The 25,019-nt window shown below is 42.4% G+C and overlaps 1 protein-coding gene and 1 long non-coding RNA gene across 3 annotated transcripts; one reads left to right on the top strand and one right to left on the bottom strand.

Moving 5' to 3' along the window:
* Window positions 1–1,860: 1,860 nt before the first annotated feature.
* Window positions 1,861–11,683, bottom strand: tbx1 (T-box transcription factor 1). Of its 2 annotated transcripts, none has more exons than XM_020093962.2 (8): window positions 11,084–11,683; window positions 9,512–9,851; window positions 7,221–7,322; window positions 6,604–6,775; window positions 5,594–5,749; window positions 4,400–4,467; window positions 3,678–3,778; window positions 1,861–2,930 (listed from the first exon to the last, which is right to left on the bottom strand). In XM_020093962.2, exons 1-8 carry the CDS (start codon window positions 11,265–11,267, stop codon window positions 2,548–2,550), a joined length of 1,506 nt encoding a protein of 501 aa, XP_019949521.1. In that variant the 5' UTR covers window positions 11,268–11,683; the 3' UTR covers window positions 1,861–2,547. The 2 variants fall into 2 exon arrangements, with proteins under 2 accessions (XP_019949521.1, XP_019949519.1); XM_020093960.2 differs by having other exon boundaries at window positions 9,512–9,902.
* On the top strand, window positions 9,909–24,419 carry LOC138407509 (uncharacterized). The gene is made up of 3 exons (XR_011240944.1): window positions 9,909–10,555; window positions 16,370–16,575; window positions 22,945–24,419. It is a non-coding gene; the product is annotated as an uncharacterized lncRNA (long non-coding RNA).
* The last annotated feature ends 600 nt before the right edge of the window (window positions 24,420–25,019 follow it).

Here is a 25,019-nt window from a genome sequence, read left to right on the forward strand (position 1 = left end):
GAAACCCCTCTAACAGCAGTGGACCTTCAACACTGGCAGACACAGTAATACAAGGTTTGAACTCATTGAGGCTCAGTTGACCTCTGCATCAGGTTAACTCACATTTTCACCTCATGCAAACAAGTTGTGAGCTTCTTCGTTGAAATGGTGAAGTCCAACTATTAATAAAAACGATAAAGCTGCTGTTCCCTTGTGTCCACAGATACATGTCCCACTCCTTATTCAGCCTGACTCCATTAAATACGGCCTGTCCGTGTCTCGTGTGTAATGAAACCTATAATTAGTCCGCGTCACCTTTCGAACCGTGTTGCCCCTGGTTACTCTCCACGTGCACGAGCCCCGGCGGTGCTCCCTCGGATCACAGCGGCGGATCTGAGCACCTGAGGCCGCCGCCGGCTCACTCCAGGCGGCTTCACGTGTCCACTCCTCCGCGGGAGCGCGAGTATCTTTCTGTAAGTTTTGATAGTATTCTTCATTATGACTATATGAACAATGTCATTAGAGATAATGATATACGGTATTTAAAAAGACCTCCATCTGAATTATAGATTCATGATTAGACCCTTTAAACTTACTTTGATTATTAATTAATTATTATTTTAATTTATTATTGTTATTGATTATTGGGCCAAACTCAATTGAATTTGACATTTTTAGTGCCAAGCTATCAGCTAACGGAGCCAACAAAGATCTTCAGCCTTGGATTAAATCACATATTGGCTTCATGATGAAGTTCCATTGTCAGGTACATACATACCAGAGCTTGAGTCACCATGCGAAGAAACAAAGAAACAATTACACGACCAATTAGTCTGAGTTTAAATGCGTGGAAACATTATTTAACCTCTGACACCTTTACAAGCCATTAAACAGTCAGAGGTCAGCAGCCCTCAGGCTCCCCCCCCCCCCCCCCCCTCCTCTGGCAGCTGAGTTCAAGGAGAAAAATATGACATTATTGAAATGAATCATTAGGTTACGTTTCCCTTTGTATCGTGACAGGCACAAATCCCCCCCCCCCCCCCCCCCCCCCCTCTACACCCCCAGCCCCAAACTAGATTAACCTTGACAGCAGAGCATTCCTCACAGGACTTCAAATAGGAGATGGAAATGGCTGCACAGATAGGAGGGGGGTGACATTCTTAAAATATCAGCCAACTGTCCCATTAAATATGAGCAATGATATCCTTTTGGGGGGAGAGAGGGGAAATGTAAGTGCTGCCTCTTTTCCACTTTGTCATCAAATGTTTCTGGAAAATCAGTGATGCACATCTCTGAATATACATGCTTTTTAAAAACAGATTATCAGAACAATATGATTGTTGAAAAATAGTATTGCAATGTACTAAATAATTCATATATGATTTATTTAAAATGATTTAAAATTTTTAATTGTTATCACTATAAGTTTTTAAGTGACAATTATCTTAGCAGTCTTTCACTGCAATAATACAGTTTTAAACATCATTTTAGTCTTTAACATCAAACTACAGTCTGTAATGTCACAGAACCCATGCAGTATTCGTGCCCACAAGTTGTATCAAAACTGAGAGGGAAGTAGGAAGTGAAGTCAGTGACTCATTTTGCATGTGTGTGTACTTTTTCTTTCTTAAATCCAGATGCAGATTTCCACATTTGAACTACAGCGTAATGTTTAGACAGCTTCCAGCTCCTGGTTCTGCTTCCAAATGACTGCAGCAGCAGCAGACACCTCAACCTGATTCAACCGGGCAAATCTGGACGGAGAAACCTGAACAATAAGATCAGTGAGGTAATCTTTCTTTTCTTTGCAACTCTCCCCGGTGTAGTGCTGCAGCAGCAGATGGGACTTTGACTGGAAGGTTGGCACAAAGAACAAACCTCTTTATGAATTACAAGAATTAAATGTTTATTTTACAGATACAGAACAGTCATTCTGCTTCATTTATTTACTTTGTATTGCTGCAAGTCAGTGCCATGGTGCAAGCTTCTCAGAGCGGCTCAAAAAGGTTCAGGATGTTTCTAAATCCAATTTTTTTTTTTCCTCAAACAAAAACATTTGATGTGTTTCGACACCCCCTCTGATGAGCTCAACATGCAAACATCTCGTCTACCTACAAGGTTGATGGACTATATAACATATGGCTTTTTTGAAAGCAATAAAAACAAGGCAAATCAAAAAGTGCATCCAACACAAAGAAAAAAATCAGTTCCAGTCTGTGATGAAAAGTTTTGTCTGTGATAAGGAGAGGTCCCTCCTGTCTCCTGTGTTTGCTGGCTCAATGTCCGCACCGCTCAGGTAAGAGGCGACCTGGTGTGGAGCTGTTGTCTTTGGGGTTCAAAGGGTTCAAATCAGACCCCGTCAAGGGCTCAGAGCAGGTGGCCATGTTTACCCCAAAGATGCATTTCCTTTAAATAAATACGGCAGGGTTTTATCCAGCAGAGAGGAGTTTCAGCCTGTAACACACCCACAGGTTGTGTAAGCCACTAATAGACAGAACTGTGTCACCTTTCCTGCCTTTTTCCATCCCCACAGTGCTGCATGCTGTTAGCCCCAGTGGACAGCAGTCATTATCTGGGCCCGTAGTCGTAGTTAGAGGGGCCACTTGTGGCTGAGTACATATTAGCTGTAGCTGGGTTCATGTGGTGATGGTATGTGTGTCCTCTGATGCTGGGTATAGGGTAGGGCGACGGCCTGGTCTTGGCGCCCAGGTAGTGTTCATAGGTGGTGGGGTACTTGTAAGGGTGGTGGTGCAGGGTGTCCGGGGGTAAAGTGTGGGGGTCTGATCGAAGGTCATGCGGAGGGCTGGGCCGGCCGCTGGTGAGCGGGACGGCGTGGAGGCCTCCCGGGACAGGCAGGGCAGGGCTTAGGACCCGGGACATGAGTTGGTGAGCCGGATCAGCGTGTATGGGCGTGCCACTGGGGTCTCGATCATATTCCCGTCTACTGTCCTCTGTGGAGGAAGAGACATGAAGACAGTCAGACACAGCCAGAGACAGATGACATATGAATACTCAGTACCAGCAGGGTGTGTATATTATCGTACACAGTGAGTGTGTTCAGTAATACACCCTGAGCTGCAGTGTGTTTTGACATGTACAGAGTTTTGAAGACTTGTACTGACTCCACTGTGTTTGAGTAGAAGCCAGGAACAGTTTACACTGTGTAATAAAACCTCATTTCACTTATTATTATTCACATGGCGAAAGATGTGTGTAGATCACTATACAGTAGAAACGTTGCATAGGAAATAAATAGAAACCATCATTATAAAATGATTTCAGACAGATTAGAAGCTCTAGCCAGTGAAGGTGTGACCCTCAACTTAACATCAACTGGTCAAACAATTATTATTAAACTGATAAATAAAATCACAGCTATCTCAAGATAGTTTTAAATGCAGGTTTTTCTTTACAGTGAAGCCAATTATACAATATTATAGAACATGTGTTTTATCAGCAGTGAATGACATTGACTGGCTGATACTTGATGTTTAATTAAAAGCCAATATTGACCTGATTCTGCAAATGCACTGTGCTTAAATTAATATGAAAAAAACTAAAACAGAATGAATTCAATTTGCCAGCAACTGAAAGAAAAAAAAAATCTTCTGAAAGCTTGATATGCGAAGAAGACTGTGTTGAATGTGTGATAGCAGACATTTTTTTATTTTTAATGAAACACGGAGCGAGCTGCAGACCTTTCTCTGTGCCGTTCTGCTGAGGTGGAGATGACATTGGGTTTCTTGTTCTGGCAAAGGCACTCATTATTGGCAGAGAGCCTGGCCTGTGATTCCTGGGCCTGCAGCGGGGAGAATGGATTTAGTTTCATACTCATTTAATGAAAGTCAAGGGCACATTTTCTTAATTATATATTAAAATGATGAATGCATATTTTCAGAGTTTACACTGATGCATGTAATGAGCATTTACACATTGACGTGCCACTAATTTACAGTGACTGAAATGTGAAGAGACATTTTTATAAGTCTCAGATGAGTCTGTTTTATATAAAACAATCAAAAATCCCAATAAAGGTAATCGCTATTGCTTCAGTAAATGCTATAAAAAAAATTAAGTGCTAGACAAGGAGCATTTTAAAAACATATTTATGTTTGTTTCAACTGCCTGTTTATCCTAGGTGGGTGCAGTTTACTCCACTGTGACGATTAAAGAGCGTTTGGTCATTTGTCAATGACAGAAAAGCTCAGATGATTGACTTTCAAACAATATCCAGTGATTATGAAACATCAGGGCACTCATTATCTTCTCTTTTGTGGAAAACTACACCCATCTGTCACCTTTGTGGAATAAAGCAAACAGAAAAAACTGCTTTAAAAATGCTCTCTAGCGTGGACAGCCCTGGTGCAAATTTTTACTTCATATGGAAATAAAATTGTACTGTGCTGTTATAAACACTCACCAGTCCTCTGGGTCACAGTCCCTGAAGCCCTTTGCAAAAGGGTTGCTGGCTATCTTCAGCTGTGTGATCTGAAATCCAGAGCACATCAAATAAACCTCAGTTATGCTCACATGTAATTATACACAATACATTTTTTATTTTCTAATAGTGATTTCTGTTAGAAAGAAAGAACAGCAGTTGTGGGATAAAATGAAGGACCAAGAATTTTAGTTGAAAAATCAGCTCAGTCATTGAAGAAGAAAAACATGTGACCGTCTGTTGTTCTGGGCTACAGAATCATTTCACTTCAGTTTTATTTAAATTGTCGAGCTGACAATGTAGAGTTGTCAATACAGGGCTAATAGTAATATTATAGAACTTATCTTGTTCTGACTATGTTGATGTTTGAACTCATAACAGCTGCATAGCTTCTCATTCATATATCAGACACAGCACAGTCCCATCTTAAATTATTACTTGACTGCATTTCTCATCATCATTATTTTATGATGATTAAAATTGAATTCTGCTCGTCTGTGGGTCACATCACAAAAACGTGTGACTAATTTACCCCCTGTTACTGTGATTGTGCTCATCAAGTGTAAAAAATAATGAACACTTTCTGTGACAATTAATGTGAAACAGAACATTTATTTTAAATGATGTATCGCCTGTTCACGGGAACATTGCGCTCGCAGCAGTGCACCGACTCTCACACATTTCACCATCACTCGTACACTGCTGATTGGAGCCCAACTTCATTCTTATGTTTCACTCGCCACGTTTCACCCTGTAGAAACCATTAATGCGCTGGTGTGTGAATCTAAACAGACGCAGCAGAGACTGATAGAAACCAGAGCAGGGAGGACGCCGAAAGGGGGACCACTGATGTGCGTAAAGAGCAAACACGCACAATTTACGCACAGAGAACGCGCCATGAAACACGCTTATTTGCTACCAAATAATAAATAATAATGATAAAATCTACTCGTTTTTCCATACCCTGTGTCGTTATCAACCAGTAGTTGATGACCTAGCAGTGGGCTCTCATCTAATAGCCCCGGAATAAAGTTTAGGTTGTTTTTTGCTATAATAATCCATTTTAAAAATCCACTTTATGCTTACTTGAATACTAACTTATGAGAATTGAGTCACAAAATGTATATTCCTGCACAGTGCACCACGTGAGTCTCACGCAGGTTTGGCGGTTCTTACCCGGTGGTTCTGATAAGCTGTGACCGCCGTGAAGCGCGTTTCCTCGAATACAAAGGTCTTGAAATTCTCCTCTGCGTATTTCTCGCTGTCCTTTCGGGGGTCCACGTAGACCACATGGAACCTGGGCTGGTAGCGATGCATAGAGTTCAGAATGATCTGTGAAAGACGAAGGATGGATCAGCACTAGTGCACAATTATTACCCAACACTGCAATTAAGTCAGAGTGTGTTCGATGTTCGAGGCAGGTTTATAAAGTTGAATCTAGCGAAATGAAAAAAACAAAAAGTAGAAGTATCGTTTAAAGCCCGAGAGAGATAGTTTTAATGACTTCCAAATCCCAATAAACAATTTATTTATTTCTAAGCATGTTTGGTAAATTCATTAAAATTCAGAAATAACCTGATGCTCCCGTTAAGAGCATATTTAATCCGTGCACGCATCTGATTATATAAAAACTGGCTGAGAATATTTATCAGAATAATTCTTCTCAAAAAAGTCTAAACATGGAGCAGGACTCATGCTCGAGAACTGAATTCTGAATAATAATTATCATATTGCAGTCCTGTGCGTATCTCACTCCTTTACCGACAGTATTTTCTAAAATATCCCCCTCTTCACAAGCATCTCTCTTTTCCTTCGCTGATTTCAATCACAACTAATGAGAAGACGCACGGAATCACGCGAATTCCAGCGGTGAAATATTCCACATCCTTGCCGTCGTTTCTGGAGAAAGTCTGATGCGTATCTGTCGTTTCTGTGAAATTCTGTTCTTGGCACCATCTGACTATAAATCAAAAACACTGAGGTTTAATTACCTGTATCAATCAGCGTGAGGCGAATAGAAAATACTCTTCCTTATAAGAATCTTCCTTCATGGACATGGTTACCAGTAGTTGATCATATTTAATAATTTCCCACTGAATTGTTGGTTCACTGCGGTAGAAACTTTGGGTCTATACACATCAAACTATATTATGGTCAAACTAAAGTTTGTTGAATAGGTTACTCACATGTCCGTTGTCATCCAGCAGGTTGTTGGTGAGCTTGAGTTTGTCGAAAGAGACGATCTGCTTCATCCACTGTGCGCCTTTGGCTGGAGAGTCCGGGTGGTAGTGGACCCTGCCCGGAGTGGCGGGGTCCGCTTTACCCGCCACTAACCACGAGGAGCTATGGAAAGCATACCTGCCAGACCGAAAACAAAGTAAGTAAGACACGAGGTTTTAAATGTTCCACAAATGGTCCGAAAAAATAAAAGTCAGCCACCTGGGGAGACTGAGGATATGAAGAAAATACAATAATCTCCGTGATATGAGAGAAATGACACTGAATGTAACTGAAATGTTTAGCATGGTCACCAACACACTTCCGGCACACACAATTTGGTTGCTTGCAGAAATATTTATAAAAGTGATTTGAGGTATTGACTAAAATCAATGCGTTAAAGAACGTGTTCATATATTTATTTGAACAGTGCATTTGTGATGCACTATTTTGCTTTTGGAATGCAATACTCCAAAATGTGGATTGCGCGCAACAGTAAAAACCAACGACCTTGCGCAATGTTTTACGGTCCCGTGGAGACACGTGTGTGTCCCATATGTGTCCAGAGATGTCCAAAAACTAGTACCTGTAACGTTTGTCGTCTACAGGCAGGAAGTCCATCAGGAGCATGTAGTCTGCCATCGGATCCATCCCAAATATTTTCACTTGGAAAGTTGGAAACATTCTCCTGGCAAAGTAAAAAAAACAACATGGGGTGACTGTTAACTCCAGGCTTTAAATGGTTACTACTGCTGCTGCTTGTAGGGCTGCACATTTTGTCCTATTTAACAAAGAAAATACTGGATCATGTGGAGTCGTGGACGGTGGTGTTCAAATATTTTGGAATTCGTCCGAGGAGCCAGCAAATGATTTTGCCAAAGTATTTCCTATTATTATTTTTATTATTATTTTAGGCCATGGGTGTCTGCACTGTATGGCTGCTCCCAGGCCAACAGAGCTCAGGCTACAAGAAGACACAGACACAAACTATTGGAAATGACGTGATTGAGCCCGTGCGTAACCGGCTAAAACTCCCGCTGATCTGGATTGAGCTTTTGCAGTGTTGTCTTTTGTGACTCCGCGCTTGTAACTTCTGGCAAAGCGCTTTAACTTCTTCTCCTTCCTCTAGTTCTCTGATGAATTCCAGACACACGAAGGCCAATACACATGAAGTGGACAGAACACACGCGCGCATTGACGTTTTACGCACATTTTGCGTGTGCGTAAAGATACTAAAAGCAGCAAAGTTTGATAGGAGGGACGTCCCGACTTTTCTTAGTATTAAAAAAGGTGGTGGTTCCGTGTGCATGCTGATATTTTGGTGACCCCTCTAAATGTATTAACAATTAATTATCTTATTTCCCTCATGTATTCGTCTCATTTAAAGTATTCGTCTCTTTTGGACGCAGTGGCTCAGTCAGCGGCCACGCACACAAACATTAGTTTTTTCTTCTCCCCTCCACCTCCAGCTCGTTAAGGTTAGGTTACAGATCCATATCCCCCAACAACATCAGCTGAAAGTTGAGTAATCCGCCGAGTCAGTGAAAGGGATCCTAAAAATCAACGCTCAATTAACGTCAGTGTTGTGGCTAGGTGAGGCTGAAGGAGCTTTTAAAGTGCTCTGCTGCAGATCTGCTTTCTCCTGTCAGCCTGCGCAGCGCGGGCAGGCTCAGCCCGGGCTTTCACAATTAAATCAATTATCTCACGTCTCTTTATATTACAAGGAAAACTCACACACTTAGATATTTACTGTGTGAAAAAATATGCTGAGTGCTGGTGGGCTCTGCACAAGAGTCAGAGGTCAACGCTGGTAAGCACGCATGTAGAACAAAGTGGAAATTCTGCAACAACAAAAAAACAGCCTCATTGATTAATCTAAAAAATAAAATCGCTATTAGCTATTTTTATATTTCCCTAATCTGTTTTCTTCTTAATTATTAATAACCAAATCAAAACCAGATTTGAATGTGTTTAAACAACTCCTATAATTGTTTGTTAGACTGAGGAGAGAGAGGTGCACACTACTGTAAATAGGAAATAAAAGAAAGTGAAATATGTGTTGAGGCCCGAGTTAAATCAAATAGTGCGACACTAATTATCTTTTACATGAGCTCATGTTCATTCACACGTGTAAAGACTCTCAGGCTGTATGTTGCATTGTAACAGCGGTGAATAAATCTCATCATTATTGGATCTGTAAAACACAGCATATCACACACACACACACACACACACACACACACACACACACACACACACACGAAAACACACACACATAAACACACACACACACACACACACACACACAGCCTCCATGCGTTTAACCTTCTCTTTTACGTGACTTTTTAAAATCCCTCCAGCCTCAGGCCTGAACTACTCCCCTGCACAACTTTACATGAAATATATTTTATAAGCTTATGTCAGTGTTCCTACATTTATTCAGCTCAGTTTTACCAGCACAGACATGTTAGGCCTCAATATGCAGGAAGCAAAATACTGTCCTATCAAATGTTACGATCATGCCGAACTTATTCAAATCATGTCTGGAGCCATAAACGAATAAAGAAAAACCACACGCGCTTAACTGGTTAAATCAAGTCAGTTCATTATAAACTCAAGAGGGAAAAAAAAAGTTATTTTATTAATTAAACGCCTTTATCCAAATTTGATTTGCAATCATATATATTTTCTTAAAATACGGATTAATTAATTCGATTTCACCTTTGTGAGATTTTGTTTAGACTCAACTGCAAAGCTTTATAAAAATGGAAATATGAAAATTCAAGTTCTTGCTGTGCCGGTGTTTTCCTGAAGCTCGTATGTGTAGTAATGTTATCAGATGTGATGGAAGCCCAAGCTGCGGTGCGCCCTGCTCACCTGCCGGCCTTGGTGACGATCATCTCCGTTCCCAGCTGATTAAACTCGTCCCATAAAGCCTTCATCTCCAGCTGCACGTTGATGTTGGCCACTTTCGGGTTCTTCTTCACCATAGCTTTGCTGTTCGGTGTGGAGCTGGAGGACGACGACGAGCAGTTGGGAGTCCCGCTGTCGCTCGGCGGGGCCTGGCCCGGGTTAGAGCCCGGGTAGTTGTAGCTGTGCTGGGCGGCCGGGCAGGGCTCGAAGTGGGCCTCATGCTGGATGTAGGGGTCCCCGGGGGACGGGGAGAGGTGGTAGCCCCCCGGCGTGTTGAGGCTGCTCAGGCTGCTCGTCGTGAAGGCTGCAACATCGCAAAAATGGGACAGCTGCGTCAGCCACGGACTGGATATGGCTGAAATCATCCCAAAAAAGACTGGATTTACTCAATATGCCTCACAGCCGTGGCTCGGTTAGAACACAGAGGGGGAAACACACGCAGGAGTCAGTGAGCTCCAAATGGGAATGTGAGGCGCAAACGCAGCCCAGTTCGGTTTAAAAGTTTCCGTCTCGGCTGCGCGTTAATCCCTGAGGTTGCATCCACTGCCAGCATGCTACAGTCTGCCTCATCTAACGCACAACGCGTCCGAAATGTCTCCAAAACCCGCAGAATCTCTGAACTAGTAGAGCCAACGAAACTCGAGCGCGCGTGTATTATAGTTTAAGCCGTGGATTGATTGCGCTCTGCTGTGCGCTCCTGCTGTGCGCTCCTGCTGCTCCTGCTCCTGCTGCGTTAGTGTGTGTGTGTGTGTGTCACAGCGCAACCCCGTCTCCGCTCTTATCTGTCGCAGAGGGCCTCCCCTTTGCGATAAAACTGGTTCTTATTTCTATTTAGATAAGGAGCTGCAGGTAATGTGCCTTTTCCTCGCCTTGGGACGAGACTGATTGACAGAGGAGTGCGCCCCTTTTTAATGGGCTTTCCGGCACCCATTCAACTTTGTGGATAAGGGTGTCGCCCACATCAGCCCCGTTAACAAACAATAGAGGATGTGACCAACAGTTTACAAGGTAAACACACGTTGATTTGCATGAACAAACAAACAGGCAGCAGGTGACTGTTGCTTTCTCGTTATTGGACAAATGGACGAATAGGCCTGTGGAGTGGATGGATACCCTCCTCTGCTGGATATGCTTATTATGGTTGGTTTTTACCATTACGCACAGGGTGCCCGTGTAAGCCCTCCTCCTGATTCGTTGTCAATTAAACTTGACTCTTTGTGCAACACTTTTTTTTGGAATAGCGATTATTTTTCCCATTCTAGCTGCTTTGTATGCGAACTTCTCCCGAATGGTTATTGCTTCCACTGAATCTTAATTCTTTCTAATATCATGCAAACTGTGTCAGAATTTATGTTTTACACTAATTTCACTCATGCATTCAAAGCAACGCACCCAAATGCAGCTTTGCGAATCGGTTTCAGCAGCGCGTTTTGGAAAATGTCGGTTAACCGAGCAGATGCACGGGTGGACAGTGAAGTTTCGGGTGTGATGTATACATGCTACAGCAGCTCTATGGGCATCAACAAACAGTTTTACCTTCCATTTCCCGGGTCACTGTGCTGTAGTGCATTTTAAAGGAACTGTGGTTATGCAGGTCTGGCTTGTCTAGGCCGGTTCTCTGTTTGTCGAACGCTGCGTTTCCTGCTTGCTCTGCAGCCGAAATCAGAGAGGCAATACTGAAAGCATTTGCCTTTGGAGAGAGGGGACCGCCGTCGTCCATAGGCAAGGGATCGAGTCGGGGGAAAAGCCGTCCCTCCTCCTCCCCCGCTTTCCAGAAAGCAGGAGAAGGCAGCGCACAATGGAGAGGAACATGCGCCAAAATGAGGTTTTCACATTCCGCCACCGGCGCTCGGTGGGTGTCAGCGTCTGAGGCGGCGGACTGTTCTCAAAGTATTCCCACTGCTACTGTGAAGACTCGAGAGGTTTCCGCGGTGCTCTAATTCATCTGATGAAGCCCCGAACACGTCCCGGTGTCAAAACATAGTTCATCCGCAGCGAAGACAGAGAGAGAATGAGCTTCCCTTGTTTCTGCCCCGGTCGGTGGCGGGGTGGTGTCATCTGAGTCCTGCCTTGAGGAGAAGCTACTGCTGCTACGAGAATGTCAAAAGTGAACAAGATCCACGCCTCCCCCTGCACCACCAGGAAAAAAAAGCGTCTGCGCTCCGCACTGGATGTTTTATTTCTATAAGACCTCGCCAGTCATTTGAATTCAACTCCAACGTCACTGCAATGTCTTAATGTCACTTAAGAGTGCGCCACAATAAATTGCGGGACTTTATATGCCTGTGCATATTTTAGGTGCCCATGAATCTCATATAGAGCAGCTCGGTCTCGGAAGTCTAGTCTGGAACATCAAGGGGACGCAATGCAGATATATTGACATTCATGAGACTTTTACGCACCAGCTCAGTGTGAAAATGCAAGTTTCCTGACACGAGGTTGCAGCAGGTTTTTAAGTACAAACAGAAACATGAACTTTTATTTCAGTTCCATGTGAAAAGGTTTGATAGAAAAAACATGGATGTAATTGAACTGTTGCAGATATTTCACTTCATTTAAGACAAATCTCATTTTAGACTCATAAAAGAGTTGTTTTACGCATTCACTGCCCCAACCATCCCATGCACCTAGTTGTTGTGGACTCGTTGTTTTAGACTAGTTGCTGTGGACTAGTCGACTCAGTGGAATCCCTCTCTCCACTGTCCCCTAAGGAGAATAAACACACGTGGCACCCGGAGGCCGTAGCTGGACTTGACCTCTCCGCCTCGCGCCTCCAGCATCGCCTCGTTGGCTCTGCAGCTTATCGAGGTTCATCTTTTAATGTGCGTGTTGTTGTGCTGCCGCAGCGATAGCGACCAGATCGAGACTTAATTTACACCAGAGTCAGTGGAATACGTGTGAAGGCAGCAGCAGGGTTCTAATGGGATAAAGCATTTAGAGGATTAGTCCTGTTTGTTTTGGATGTTCCTCCATGGGAGGGAGGGCGCATAAATAAACTTCTGCAACGTGTTGTGTATAGGACACATATTTACATATAGATAGGAAGGTAGATAAACAAGTAGGGAATCATACATGGCACAGTAAGAGCCAACCATCCACCCTCATGATGTATTCCTCCACTCTTTTTTATCTGATATGATGCCATCGATTCAGAATCACTTTATCATTGCCAAGTCGGAAGCCTCCTTTGTAAATACTCAGGTGATAACAGACAAAATACAGGAGATGATCTAAAAGGGAAGAGACTGTGTTGGAATTCACTCGCAGGCCTCAGGAGCGGACAGAGTATTCACCACTGCACTCATGAGCAGAAAGACGATGAATGTACAGGTGGAATTTCAGCAGGAAAAAGCTGTTTGAATTTATCCACGATAAATAAACCATCATTTTAAAATGGATGTTGCTCGACTAAGTGCCAGAGCAGACTATAAATAGAAAGCTGTGGGCTCATTGATTAAAGCTTCTCAGGAGTAACTGCACACTTTGTTTCAGTGTAGGAGACGTTTGAACGTTCAGCATAAACACAAATAGCTAATTTAACACCACGGTGCGATATGAGTTATTCAAGCAGCTTCGACAGGAGCGAGGGAAAACATTTCCTTTATGAGGTTTTCATCGCACATCTTTGACTTCCTTTGAAATAAAAAAACGTGTGAACATTATCTTAAAGAGCTCAGTGCCTGACAACAATCAGACAAAGTGAGTGAAGTGTGTGAGCAGGCCTCACTGAGCACAGGATGGGTGCAGAGTCGTATCTGCAGCCGCTGCTATTTAATAATTAGAAAAGTGCGTGTGAGACAGCAGTTGGATGAAGTTATTTGGGAATAGTTTGACGAATGTTACTCTGATTAAATTCAGCATTTTGGTAAAAGTTAAGATAACAACCTTCATTTAAAAAAAAGAAAACTTTCTGGATACTTGAATTGTCTTTATGGAGCCAATCACTGCTTTCCCTGTTGACCTGGATTCATTTAATTTATTTGTTCAGTATTGCATCTGCAAAATCAAATGACGGTGTTTGAGTGCCCTGAAAGTAGGCTACACTTCACCTTTAAAAAAAAAAGCTGAAACCTCAACTTTAAAATGTGTAGCCTAATTTATAGAAGGATTTAAAGTGCATGTATGATAATTGTTTTTAACATTTTTATAACTTTTCTTTATTCAGTTATTTTACTCAGGAAACTCTTGTCGCGTAATTTCTGTCTTTTAGTTGATCATCTTTTGCCTCTGCTCAGTGAGACAGTGACTGACAGGCAGCGGCACACACGTGACCACAGTCAACACAAACACACCAAGCCACCGTCCGTGCCATATATAATAATAAGACATCGACCTGAATGTAGTTTTGTGTTACTGACAGCGGTTTGACACGTTATGGACACGCACGCACACACTCCCTCGTGTTGTCGACTGTCTTCCTGTTGTCTTTTACCGGAGGATCGGACCTAGAATCGGAGGCCTCTGTTCCTCGGGCACCTCAGCAGAGGCCTGTGGGGTCCCGGGTGTCCTGTTGGGGTTTCATGACAAATCACCCCATACTCCTCCAAAAAAAAAAAAAAAAGGACACCAGCACAGATCTCCTAAACGGCTTTTTGTTGTTGTTGTTGTGGTTGTTTTGTGAGTATGTCATCGGTTTATCAGGAAGTCCCCCCCCCCACAAACACACAAACAATAAAAACAACCATCAAATGTTTTTAAGCTTGCGATGCAGAGACAGTCTTTAATTTAATGAGGTTTTAATGCGCCACAATCTGCATGATAAAATTGTGAATGACATGTTAACATCATTTAACAGATAATAAATTACAACTTGTAAAAAACAATTATCTTTCGCGTCCGTGTTGGACCTTGGAGGCTGTGAGGAGGAGGAGGAGGAGGCGCACAGCGAGTATAAAACCTTATCCTGTCTAAATATTGGTCTAAATCTCTGAGTATATGAGGGAGAGGAAGTGAGCAGTTGACCGCTGACAGCACGGGGCCCTGCCCCGGGGTGTCCCCTCTCTCCGCGGGGCTTTATAGGAAACGCACGGACAGATGCAGGTATGCAGGAGGAAATATTCAGAGGAGCCTCACTTGTATCCAGGTCCTGCGGCAGGTCCCCATCATGAGGACAAAATAAAAGAAAAACCCGCAGAAATCACTATTAGAGAGTTGATGCGCCTGGAAAAAAACCCTGTCTATTAGTTAGAAATTAGTTCAGAATTTACACCTCATGAATAATCTATTAACAAATGAAAAAAAGCACTTGCACTTTTTGTTATCAATTTTAATTTTCTAATTTGTACATTATTATGTTTAACGCCAAAATGAGAAATTCTTAGAGATTAATATTTTTATAATAAATATGAGGAGTTCAGGTGGTCAGCTGTGAGCTCAATAGACCGTTGAAATAAAAACAATAATAAAAACATTAATACGAAATAGATATTATTATGGATATGCTTATGATTCTTATTATAATGTCTCTGCAGTGTTACAATTTTCACAAGTTAATCGTCAGAAGAGAATTGGAGTGTGATCTGTGTTTTAGATCTTCTGACTGTAATAAACAGACACTAGTCTGCCTTCTGCAGCACCGCGTCTAATTCTGTGGCTTGGTTAAATGTGTGTGAGCCTCCATTCACTGCGCCAGTTAGAAAATAATAAATACAAATATTTTGCAGCGCAAACACTAATTGATTCTTTTCATTGAAAACGTCCAAACATTTCCACCAGTGTGTTGGATATTTATCCGAAGTCTTTCATTATTTATTTTTCCCTATTTGTCATTTTATTTCCAACATCTGTCATTGGGCAGTTAGTTGGATATTTGGAAAAATAATTCTCCCCGTGGCCTCGCTTGGTTGCTTTGAATATTTTTTTTAAAAGGCCGCGTTCACAATATATAAACTTTTTTATCATGTATACATACACAAATATACATTCAATATTATTTCATCACGGTGTTTATAGTGTGTGCGTGTGTGTGTGTGTGTGTTCGTGTTTGAAGCAGCGTAGGTTGTAAATACAGACGAGAGTTTGCTCACATTGTGTTGCAGGTGTTTGCAGGTCTACGTCGTCCTTCAATAGGCCTCCAGTCATGCGTAAAGGCGGCCACAGTGCGCTAATCCCTCTGTCAATTTCACTAGATACAAATGGCCCAATAATACAAATATCACTGTTAACAAATATAGGATTATACATTACTTTTTTATGACAGGTAGAATTATTTCACTGCTGTCTTAGTGTACAGCTTTAAGGTGTATTCACTTATTTTAAGTATTAAAATAACAAGAATTGCTCCTTTTCTCAAAGAAAAAAAAAGAGGAAAAAAGGGCACAAATCAGTCCAAACACATTTCCTTGTTGGCATATAAATGCTGGTTTCCTGTTCAGCCCTGTTCTCTTTGTATTTTGGGGGTCATCATAAAAGGACATGTGCATAAAAACACAATGGACATGAACACAATGGCTGAGCAAAGGTGAAAATCATGGTTCCCTGGTGTCCATCTCAGGAAAATTCCAACATATATTCCCACATTCATAAAACACTGGAAAAAAATGCGTGTATAGTTAGCTTAGAATAATTATTCATATAAAAACCTAACAGGGTGCAAGTTAATGTTTCAGAAACAACCCAGCTTTATCCCTGGAATGTCAATTTGTTAAGTGACATCATACCAAGATTTTTTTCTTGGAAAAGTAAAACTTCTGATTTGTGCAGACACTTGCTGCCTCTTAACTTTTATGGATTCTGAGGTTTTCGATTCGTGGCCATGCCAAAGTAAAAAAAGAGACAGAGAAGCAAAAGCACAATCTTCACCTTCTCCCTCTTCCTTTGCAGTTGTCTGGGAAGATGTGTGCCACCACTGTTTGTTTATTTTGGGAATAGGAAGGTCCTCTTCTCCACATGTCTCATCGGAGTCAACAGACAGGCCCGACAGCTGCCAACTGTGCCCTTGAGCAGCGTGGTGGACGCAGGCCGGCCTCAACTCTGCAGCCCCACCACACCTGAAGCAACACCATGAGGGAGAAACAGGCGACCAGTCAGTAAGTCCAATAGGAGATTACTGTAAGAAACAGAAAAGTTTGTTTCATCAGGACCAAAAAATGTGAATGTGTTCATGTGTGTGTGTGAATCTACAGAATGTACTGTTGTGCCCAGAGTGGTGATCAGTTGGATTTCTCATGGAGAGACTAAAAGAAAGCAAAAACAGTTTGGAATGTCTGTGTAGGACATATAGGACATTTGGGGGCGTGTGTGTGTGTGGGGGGGTTACTTGGAGTCAGATCCCTTTTCAAAATCACTTCTTCTCTTTCCCTCCTGTCTTTGTTTTAAAACTGGGAAGCTTTTAGCTTTTGAAAAGTATCCTTTTCCTATCTGTTGCACGGCCGCCCCAGTCGTCATCACCTCGCCTCTCCCCGCCGCCCTATTGGAGCGCCGGTAAATAGCTGGCATTCCTGCCACAAAGAACCGATGATGTGGGCCCGGGGCCTCCGTGATCTCCCCAAATTAATTAAGGCCTTTCTTCTACCATAGCAGGATCCGCGGGCCTTTGTCTCTCTAATACGTCTTAAGCCTGGTATTAAATGCAAGGGCAGAGTCTACACTCATTATAAATCTGTCACTGCCTGCTTTGCTCCTCTCGGCCCGGCCCGTCATCCTAAATAGGTCTCAGTGTAGCAGAGAAGCCATCCTCCTCCAGTCTGGCTCTTGCCCCTTGCCTCCTCCTTATCTGCCGCCCCTCCCTGCTCCCCACTGGCTTGGTATTTATTTGAATATGAGAGGGGCTGCTTGTTGTTTCTGGCAGAGGGGGCTCAAAACCCCCGTCCCGCCACCACCATCTCATGCCCCTCGACCCCCCAACTTCTTCCATCCCTCTATCCCCAGTTTGCTCTCCCCGTCTGTCCCTCTACAGCCACCGTGGACCGTTCGCTCCTCTGCTACTTTCTTCAACTTTAACTTTAACCACAGGCCTGTAGTTAAAAGCTTACAAACAGCTCCACTGTTCATATGTTGGAGTTCATTTGTGCATGTCCCATTAACTACTCTCCCTCCCTCCCTGTTTTCGTACAGTGGGGTGATCGGACTCCGTTTCTTTTCCTCCAAATCTCAGCTGAGTGAATGTTTCCCTGAGAGTCACGGCAGACGGCAAATTAACCTTTCATGGGCTGATCCTCTTTCTTTCTCCTCACTTGTCCCCGGTCGTCCCACTGGCTCGTCTGAAAAAAGTCTCCAAACCGTAGGGGTCGGTAAGACGATGACTCCTCCAGTCCGTCTCCAATTCGAAGCGCTGAAGGTGTTTAGTGCGATTTTAACGTGGAAATTCGTTCTGTGACAGCAGGATCAATATGGCCTCTTACCAGCAGCAGGAAGTGGATAACGTGTCCATTAGAGAGACCCCCCGTCCCCACACATACACACACTACACTAACTCCAGACAGTGAAATTAGGGGATCAGAGGCATGCAGAGATTTGACCTTGAGGAATGCCAACGCCACACCCTTGGTTGGAAATACACAGCGGAGGAGACAGGAAAATGAGCTACAATGTGGCTTTTTGTTTGGGCGAACATAGAGATTTGGGTTGGGGGGGGCACATTGGGCCTTCCTGTGCTCCTCTTCCAAGATGAAGAGGCAGGAAGTCTAAACAATGTGCAGAATGGAGCCGATACCAAGGCCTGGAATTTACACCCCCATCATCCCTGTTGGCATGGTTCCGAGCCAGTTGATAATAGACATGGCGCCCAGCGAGCACTCGACCGGCCTCCATGTTTCAAGTATTTCTTCACCTCAGAAAATGTCAAATTTGGTGTAGCTCAGCGTGAAATTGACCTGCGGACTTCTCTTTAAGATGGTTTTGCTCGGATCCGTCACATCTCAGGTCACAGATCTTTGCTTTGTGAGTCTCGTCACTCAGTCATTCAGAGAAAGTGGTCTTCACCAATCAGAGCGAGCGCTGAGCCGTCTGATGTTGATTACAGCGATTCATCATGTCGGCCGCTCCTTGCCACCACATGTTTGTTTTGATCTCTTCCTCTGCAGCACTGTGACAGTGAAAGATGAGGGACCATGTGGCCGAGCCGCACCGCGCCACGGAAACCAGAGGCACAATGCAGCAGCTCCGGGCCTCTGTCTGGAGCTCCACGCACTGGCTGCAGCCTCAGCCCGGAGCTCCGTGTCCCGGCTCGGAAAGAGGCAGCTCAGTGGGGCGTAGGGAGGATTTGGCCCGCTGGCTGATTGCAAACCCAAAAGTGTAACTCTAGGTGATGGGGGGGTTAAGGCATGTTGACTTGTGTTCACTAGGGGGCTAAACTGACACTCCGCTCCCCCAGAGCGGACAGTTCTCGAAACCCACTGGAGTTGGCTGGGGGGTCTGGGTCACATTAAGGGGGTACTGTGTGGCCTGCTCGGGCAGACCACATGACCAGCTCCTCTAAAACAAGCACTGCTGTGTCCATAATGTCAAACACTTCCTCCATTTGCATCCATTAGCCGGCTCTGGAGGTGGCGAGGAACATTTGAGAGCCAAAGAAAAACAAAGGGTCCAGAGATTACGTGGCCCTGGTGTAATGAAATAGTTCCCTCACTGAGGCAGGAACTAAAGCTACTCCAGGAATCCATTGATTTTCAACATTTTCACAAGATTGTCTCTTTTTATCTTTTTTCATTGTTTGGAATTAGATTATTTGATTATATTGTAATAATAATTTATCAAACACCTATCAGGAGAGTTTATTTTAATCACATAAACTTTGCTGGCTGTATATATAACACAATCATACACCCACTTTGTTTCATGGGAATTTGTCACATTACTTAAAAATAACAACTTATAAAACTTGATATAGAATAGTAAATTAAATTTAACTTTTGAAACTTTACAGTTAGGCAAAGTTTAAATATATTCTTTCATCAAAATTATTTTAAAAAATGATTAAAATAATAATAATAATAATAACTCAATTAAATAGTGACACATCCAGTAATAATACAAAATTAGTATTTATCTTTATTATTCTATAAAACCAGTTGTTATAAACTACTTTTGTAAAATATGTGTAAGTAATAGGTTATTTCATCTAACTAAATCACAGATTATTGCTTTAACATTATTTTTGAAACAAACGTTTTATTTGTTGCAGCTGGTTCTGAAGCTGGTTGATAATTTAACACTGAAAAGGAGCCATAGATCCATGGAAATTACAATGAGCAAAAACATTGTATGTTTTATTCTCAAAATTTCATATGACATGAATTTAAATTTTACCTTTCCAGAGGTCTCTTGTTTCCCAATATAACAAAGTACTGTTTGGATCATCTTAATCAATGGGATTTATTTACATGCCCATATTTACGTTGGGTTTAAATACCTTTATTTACACTGATATCCCACCGCTGTACTCTTACTTTCCTATAGGTATTCCACAGGCCCCTATCGTCCTGTCCCACACTGTAAAATATAGATGGACCCTCTGACAGATGAGCTAAGCAACACAGGCGAGCAGAAAAGCTTGGTGTTGTAGCAACCTCCCATGCGGCTCGTACTGAGAGGGCCTAAACACTGGAGCAAGCTAGATGTGGAAAGAAACAGCCCTTGTGTTTGGGTCTGATTTCTCAGCTCATTAATCTTGACTGTAGTCCTACTGGCATATTTTCAGCCAGGCTGAATGTAATGATATTTATAAGAACATGTCCTCGCTTGCTGTTCGTCTCTTACCGTATCTGACATCATTGTCCTAGATACCAAGCTGTGTTTACGTATGACTAAGAGGAAGAGGGTTGGACATCACTATTTTTCACTTGGTATTTTTTTCTCCTTTTAAATATTTCTTAATTTTAATTCAACCTTTTATTTTTGGTTAAAAGTTTAAATCCTTTTTGCCAACATGCCCCCCAAAACAACATAATCAGACTTGTTTAAACAAGTAAAAATACAACTAAAATCATGATGTAAATATGCTTTAGCTTTTACACAAAAAATACTGAACTACGCTGTAGGAAATAAAACGAGACAGTTTGTTGCAGACCAACCTATAAAAACACGAGATCAACGTTTTAAAATAGCTTTTTAAATTGTAGCTATGCTCATAGGTACATTTATAATTACAATTCTAAAATTACATTATGAGTTATATTTATGGGATACAAATGGGGCTTTGGAAAGATAGTTTAAGTACAGTGGTTTATTAATAGTTCACTAGCAGACAGTTATTTATCAGAGATCATTTGCTGCTTTGACACCCAACATCTATTTTTGTCACAGGTTAAATTTTTGAAACCAGAAGAGGGCAATAAGAAAACAAGACATTAAACAAGAGCTGATATGCATGAATACCATATGGAAAATGTTCTACTGGCTGCAAAGAGAAATCTCTGCCTCTCAGCTGCTGATCTGTGATGAGCACTGTGCTGCAGCTTGAGTGAAGGGAATGTTTGAGTGACTGCCCCCCCCCTCTCTCTCTCTGTGTGTGTGTGTGTGTGTGTGTGTGTGTGTGTGTGTGTGTGTGTGTGTGTGTGTGTGTGTGTGTGTGTGTGTGTGTGTGTGTGTGTGTGTGTGTGTGTCCATTACAGACCTTGGAAAAAGCAGTAGCTCCCCTGTGTGGTTTGCCGGTGTAAGAGCACCTGGCACCGCAGGGGGAGAGGTGGTGGGCATTTGGGTACATGGACCTAACGTGCACAGCTCCAGTGGGTGAGACTTCGACTCTTGCTACAATATTAAATACGATAACTACTGTGTTGTGCCTGAACAGACGCAGCCATTTAATTGGAAGTGAACCGTAATCTAGTGTGCTGTAATGAGTTGGCATCATGATAGTACACACAACTTCCTCCTCTGTGTTTCACCCTCGGCCTGTTGTGGAAAACAAACCAAGGAAAGCATCTGTCATCACCCGTCTCTCCATCAAGTTACATATGACGACAAGCCTCCGCAGTATGCACACAGGCACACATGCCTGCATGCATACACATCCACAGAGGAAATAAAAGAGCTGAAAAACAATTACTCAACTTCTGGTTGCTGAAAAGCCTCCACCTATTCTTTTGTTATCTAACATGATTTACGTGTATAATATGCACATGCAGATTCATCTGCTTGCTCATATATATATATGTATATATATAAAGTCACACATACCAGGTCGTTTGGCTGGAGGCCCTTGTTTGGGGTGAGCCATGATGTTGCTTAGCTTCAGAGGAGGCCTGAAGCAGGATCAGGTGTCTCTGTCCGTATCGGATGCCTGCTTGGAGTGGATGGATAACTTCAGATGGCATGTGCCCTCTCTGGACGCTGGACTCTTCATCGACCGCCCCTCCCCTACACTCCAAATATTTACCTGACATGTCTCCATGGATGGCGGCCCATCTAAAGAAACATGTATACACACATTCACATTGATGGATGTTTTAAGCATACAGATATACACACCACGGTTCGTGTTATGAAAGCCGATATAGATGCTGTTTGAGCTCAACCTGTTTATTCTGATAATATCAAGAAAATGAAACAAAACAAATCCTCCACTGGCAACCTGTGTTGTGCTGATGATATAATGTCTCAGAAAGGTATTCCCTCATTTAAAACCAAATACACACACACACATACACACACACACACACACACACATACACATACATACCTGCACACATGCTTAAACGGCGAGTGCATTCCCGTGTCAGGCCTCATTGGTGTCGACACTTTGATGTCGTCGGATGCTTGTTTACTGATGCAAATTAGCAGGCAGGCGGCCTTCAGAGGAGCAGAGAGCGTGGCCGCCTTCGTGGGTGGTGGGTCCTTCACCGCACTGCAACTCATCTTCTTCCATCCACTCCCCCCCCCCCACTACACCTCTTCTCCTCTTCTTAGTGGAGGAATGCTTTCAGCTGGACTCACCTGGTGGAAGGGCCTGGGTCAGACCTCCAGAGGCTGGAGTTACTGGGCATCAGAGGATCCTCTGAAAAATGTGTTGCCACGGTGTTAAAAACAGGGTTCGTCAAGAACAGTTGGATGTTTTAGGAGTCACGTAGTTTTCATAGGGCTGCAATGAAAGATACATTTATACTAATCCATCCTATTGGCTTGCAATCAACTTCTTATTGCTGCTATGCTATGTAACCTGTGTAATTTAGAGGCTCTATTAAGAATACATTTTAGGTATATCCACCTTTTTGATTCATCCATTTTACACCTCACATTCACTGTTAAAATGAGTATCCTAATGAGAGTGAAAGAAATTATTTTATTTTAATACATTCCTAAAATACACTGAATTATTTTGCCCTTGCAATATTGGAACACAAATATTATTGAGGTAAAACAAAAGTTACATCTTAGTCATTTGTATTCTTTATGTTTTTAACCCTGGAGTTACCACTTTATCAGATGCCATTACACATGTTACACATATCGTATTTCAGGTACTGTGGGTTTGTGCCGAGCCGGAACAGGAAATGGGAAAGGCCTTAACACTGGGACAAAGAGACGTCAGCTTCACCAAATAAGAAGAGTAAACATCAGTGAGTCCGCTGGGATCCCTGCTGCTGCTGCGTTCAATGGTGAGAACGCCACACTCCACCTCTTCCCAGTTAGCTGACTCAGACACACTGCAATGCCCTGTCTGTGTGAGAATGATGAAAGTGTTTTATAGTCGTCTGTGTATTTTCTGCAGAAAAATCATTTCATTGTCATCATGTGCGCACCAAAACAAAAAAAATTATCTTTAACCAGTGAATAACGAGATGCATCATTCTATCACATTTTGCTTATACACAGTGCATGGCATAGATTTTACAATGTGTGACTTAACTAATATCGTAGCACCCCCTTTAGGTCAGTTGGTGTAGAATTAGAAAAAGTCAAAACTCCAATTAGCAACTTGCATGAAACTGCTGCTGCATGAAAGTGATGGTCAGGTTTTCTGATATCAAACTGTCCCTGACATGTGTGTGTGCGCGCTATGGATCCAGGATGTGTGTGTGTGTGTGTGTGTGTGTGTGTATATATGTGTGTGTGTGTGTAGGATTGTTTGCATTAGGTTGGGCGGAGTAAACAGGGCTCAGGTTACCACTGAAGACCTTTTTTTTTTTTATACCATTCATTCCAATTTAAAATGGGAAAAATGTCCCATGGGGAGTTCATTACATGGTAGAACCCCATCACATGTGCTTTCAAGCACAACGAGGGGTCAGATCACATGTTGGCATTTGATGAAACTCTTATTACATCCGTGAATGAATGTCAATATGCTGTGTTGGTCTTTAAAGTGTTTTGATGTGAGCTTTAATGATCCAATGATTGTGAGAATCCTGCTTGTATTTGCCCCTTTTTACCCACATCGAATCAAAACCACAGAAAATGTCTTCTGTCCACACTCATGTATTCAGGAAGATGTTAATCATGTCCTTTCTCTCCCAATTCACTCACAGTTTGTAAAATTGTTCCTTATATTTGATAGCAACTTTAACAGTTACTTTTTATTATTAGAATTAGTAGTGTCTTAGATGAGGAGGTAATCTCCCTGTGTTTCTGTTCAAGTACGAATTAAATATTGTTTTGAAGAGGACTCATCCATGATACCTGCTAAAACGTGGTGATGGTAAATCCTGAGCGGCATCTCTGAGACTCAGACGTTTTCCAGAACAGAAAGTTCCTCCATCAATCAGAAAATAAGATTCGCCTGTGTTTGTTTGTTCGTTAGCAGGATTACGCAAAAACTACCAAATGGATTACCTTGAAATTTGGTGTCGGAGAGTGTCGGTCAGGTAGAAGTCATTGACTTTTGGGGTGGATCCAGGATTTTTTTCACCTTCTTAAACATTGCAACATTTTTGATCTTTTCATGATTTTCCCTTGGATTCTGATAAAAAAATTTTGGGCGAGCGATATTTATCAATGTGTGCAATTTGGATCAGATCCAAATAAAAATCTGAATGTAGTGAATTTAAATGCGTGTGTGATTCATTTTAAAACGTACTCATATAACGTACTATACATCTCATATTTCCCCCTAAATGTTGCTCCCACTGTGTCTTTGTACATTCATTAAAAGGAGTCATACAACTTTTAGTTAAGAGAAAATCAAAACATTGAGAAATGCTTTAGTTATTCTGCTACTCAACCCTTTCAAGACATTTGATTTTATTCCATTTCAGAAATGACTGGATAACATAACATGTACAGCATCACATTTTTCATGTGCTCTTAGATGTCTGGACCCTGTCAACTCTGTGATTATCACCAAGACACACACACACACACACACACCCTCACTCACTCCCTCACACACTCTAAGAGCCTGTGAGATCCCCCTGGCTATGTAATGTGCTTCCTCTCTGTATGTTGAGACATTCCTGAACATTCACTGTTGCAGCTGGAGTCACTGGGTTTGTGTCAGTGTGAGTGATGTGTGTCAAAGGAAGCCAACAATCAACTATCTAAAGACATATTGGTGTTTATCATAACCTTCAGCTTCTGATTTCAACTGCAGCAACAC

This window comes from Paralichthys olivaceus, chromosome 4 (genome assembly GCF_024713975.1).
Source record: "Paralichthys olivaceus isolate ysfri-2021 chromosome 4, ASM2471397v2, whole genome shotgun sequence".
Classification (NCBI taxonomy): Eukaryota; Metazoa; Chordata; class Actinopteri; order Pleuronectiformes; family Paralichthyidae; genus Paralichthys; species Paralichthys olivaceus.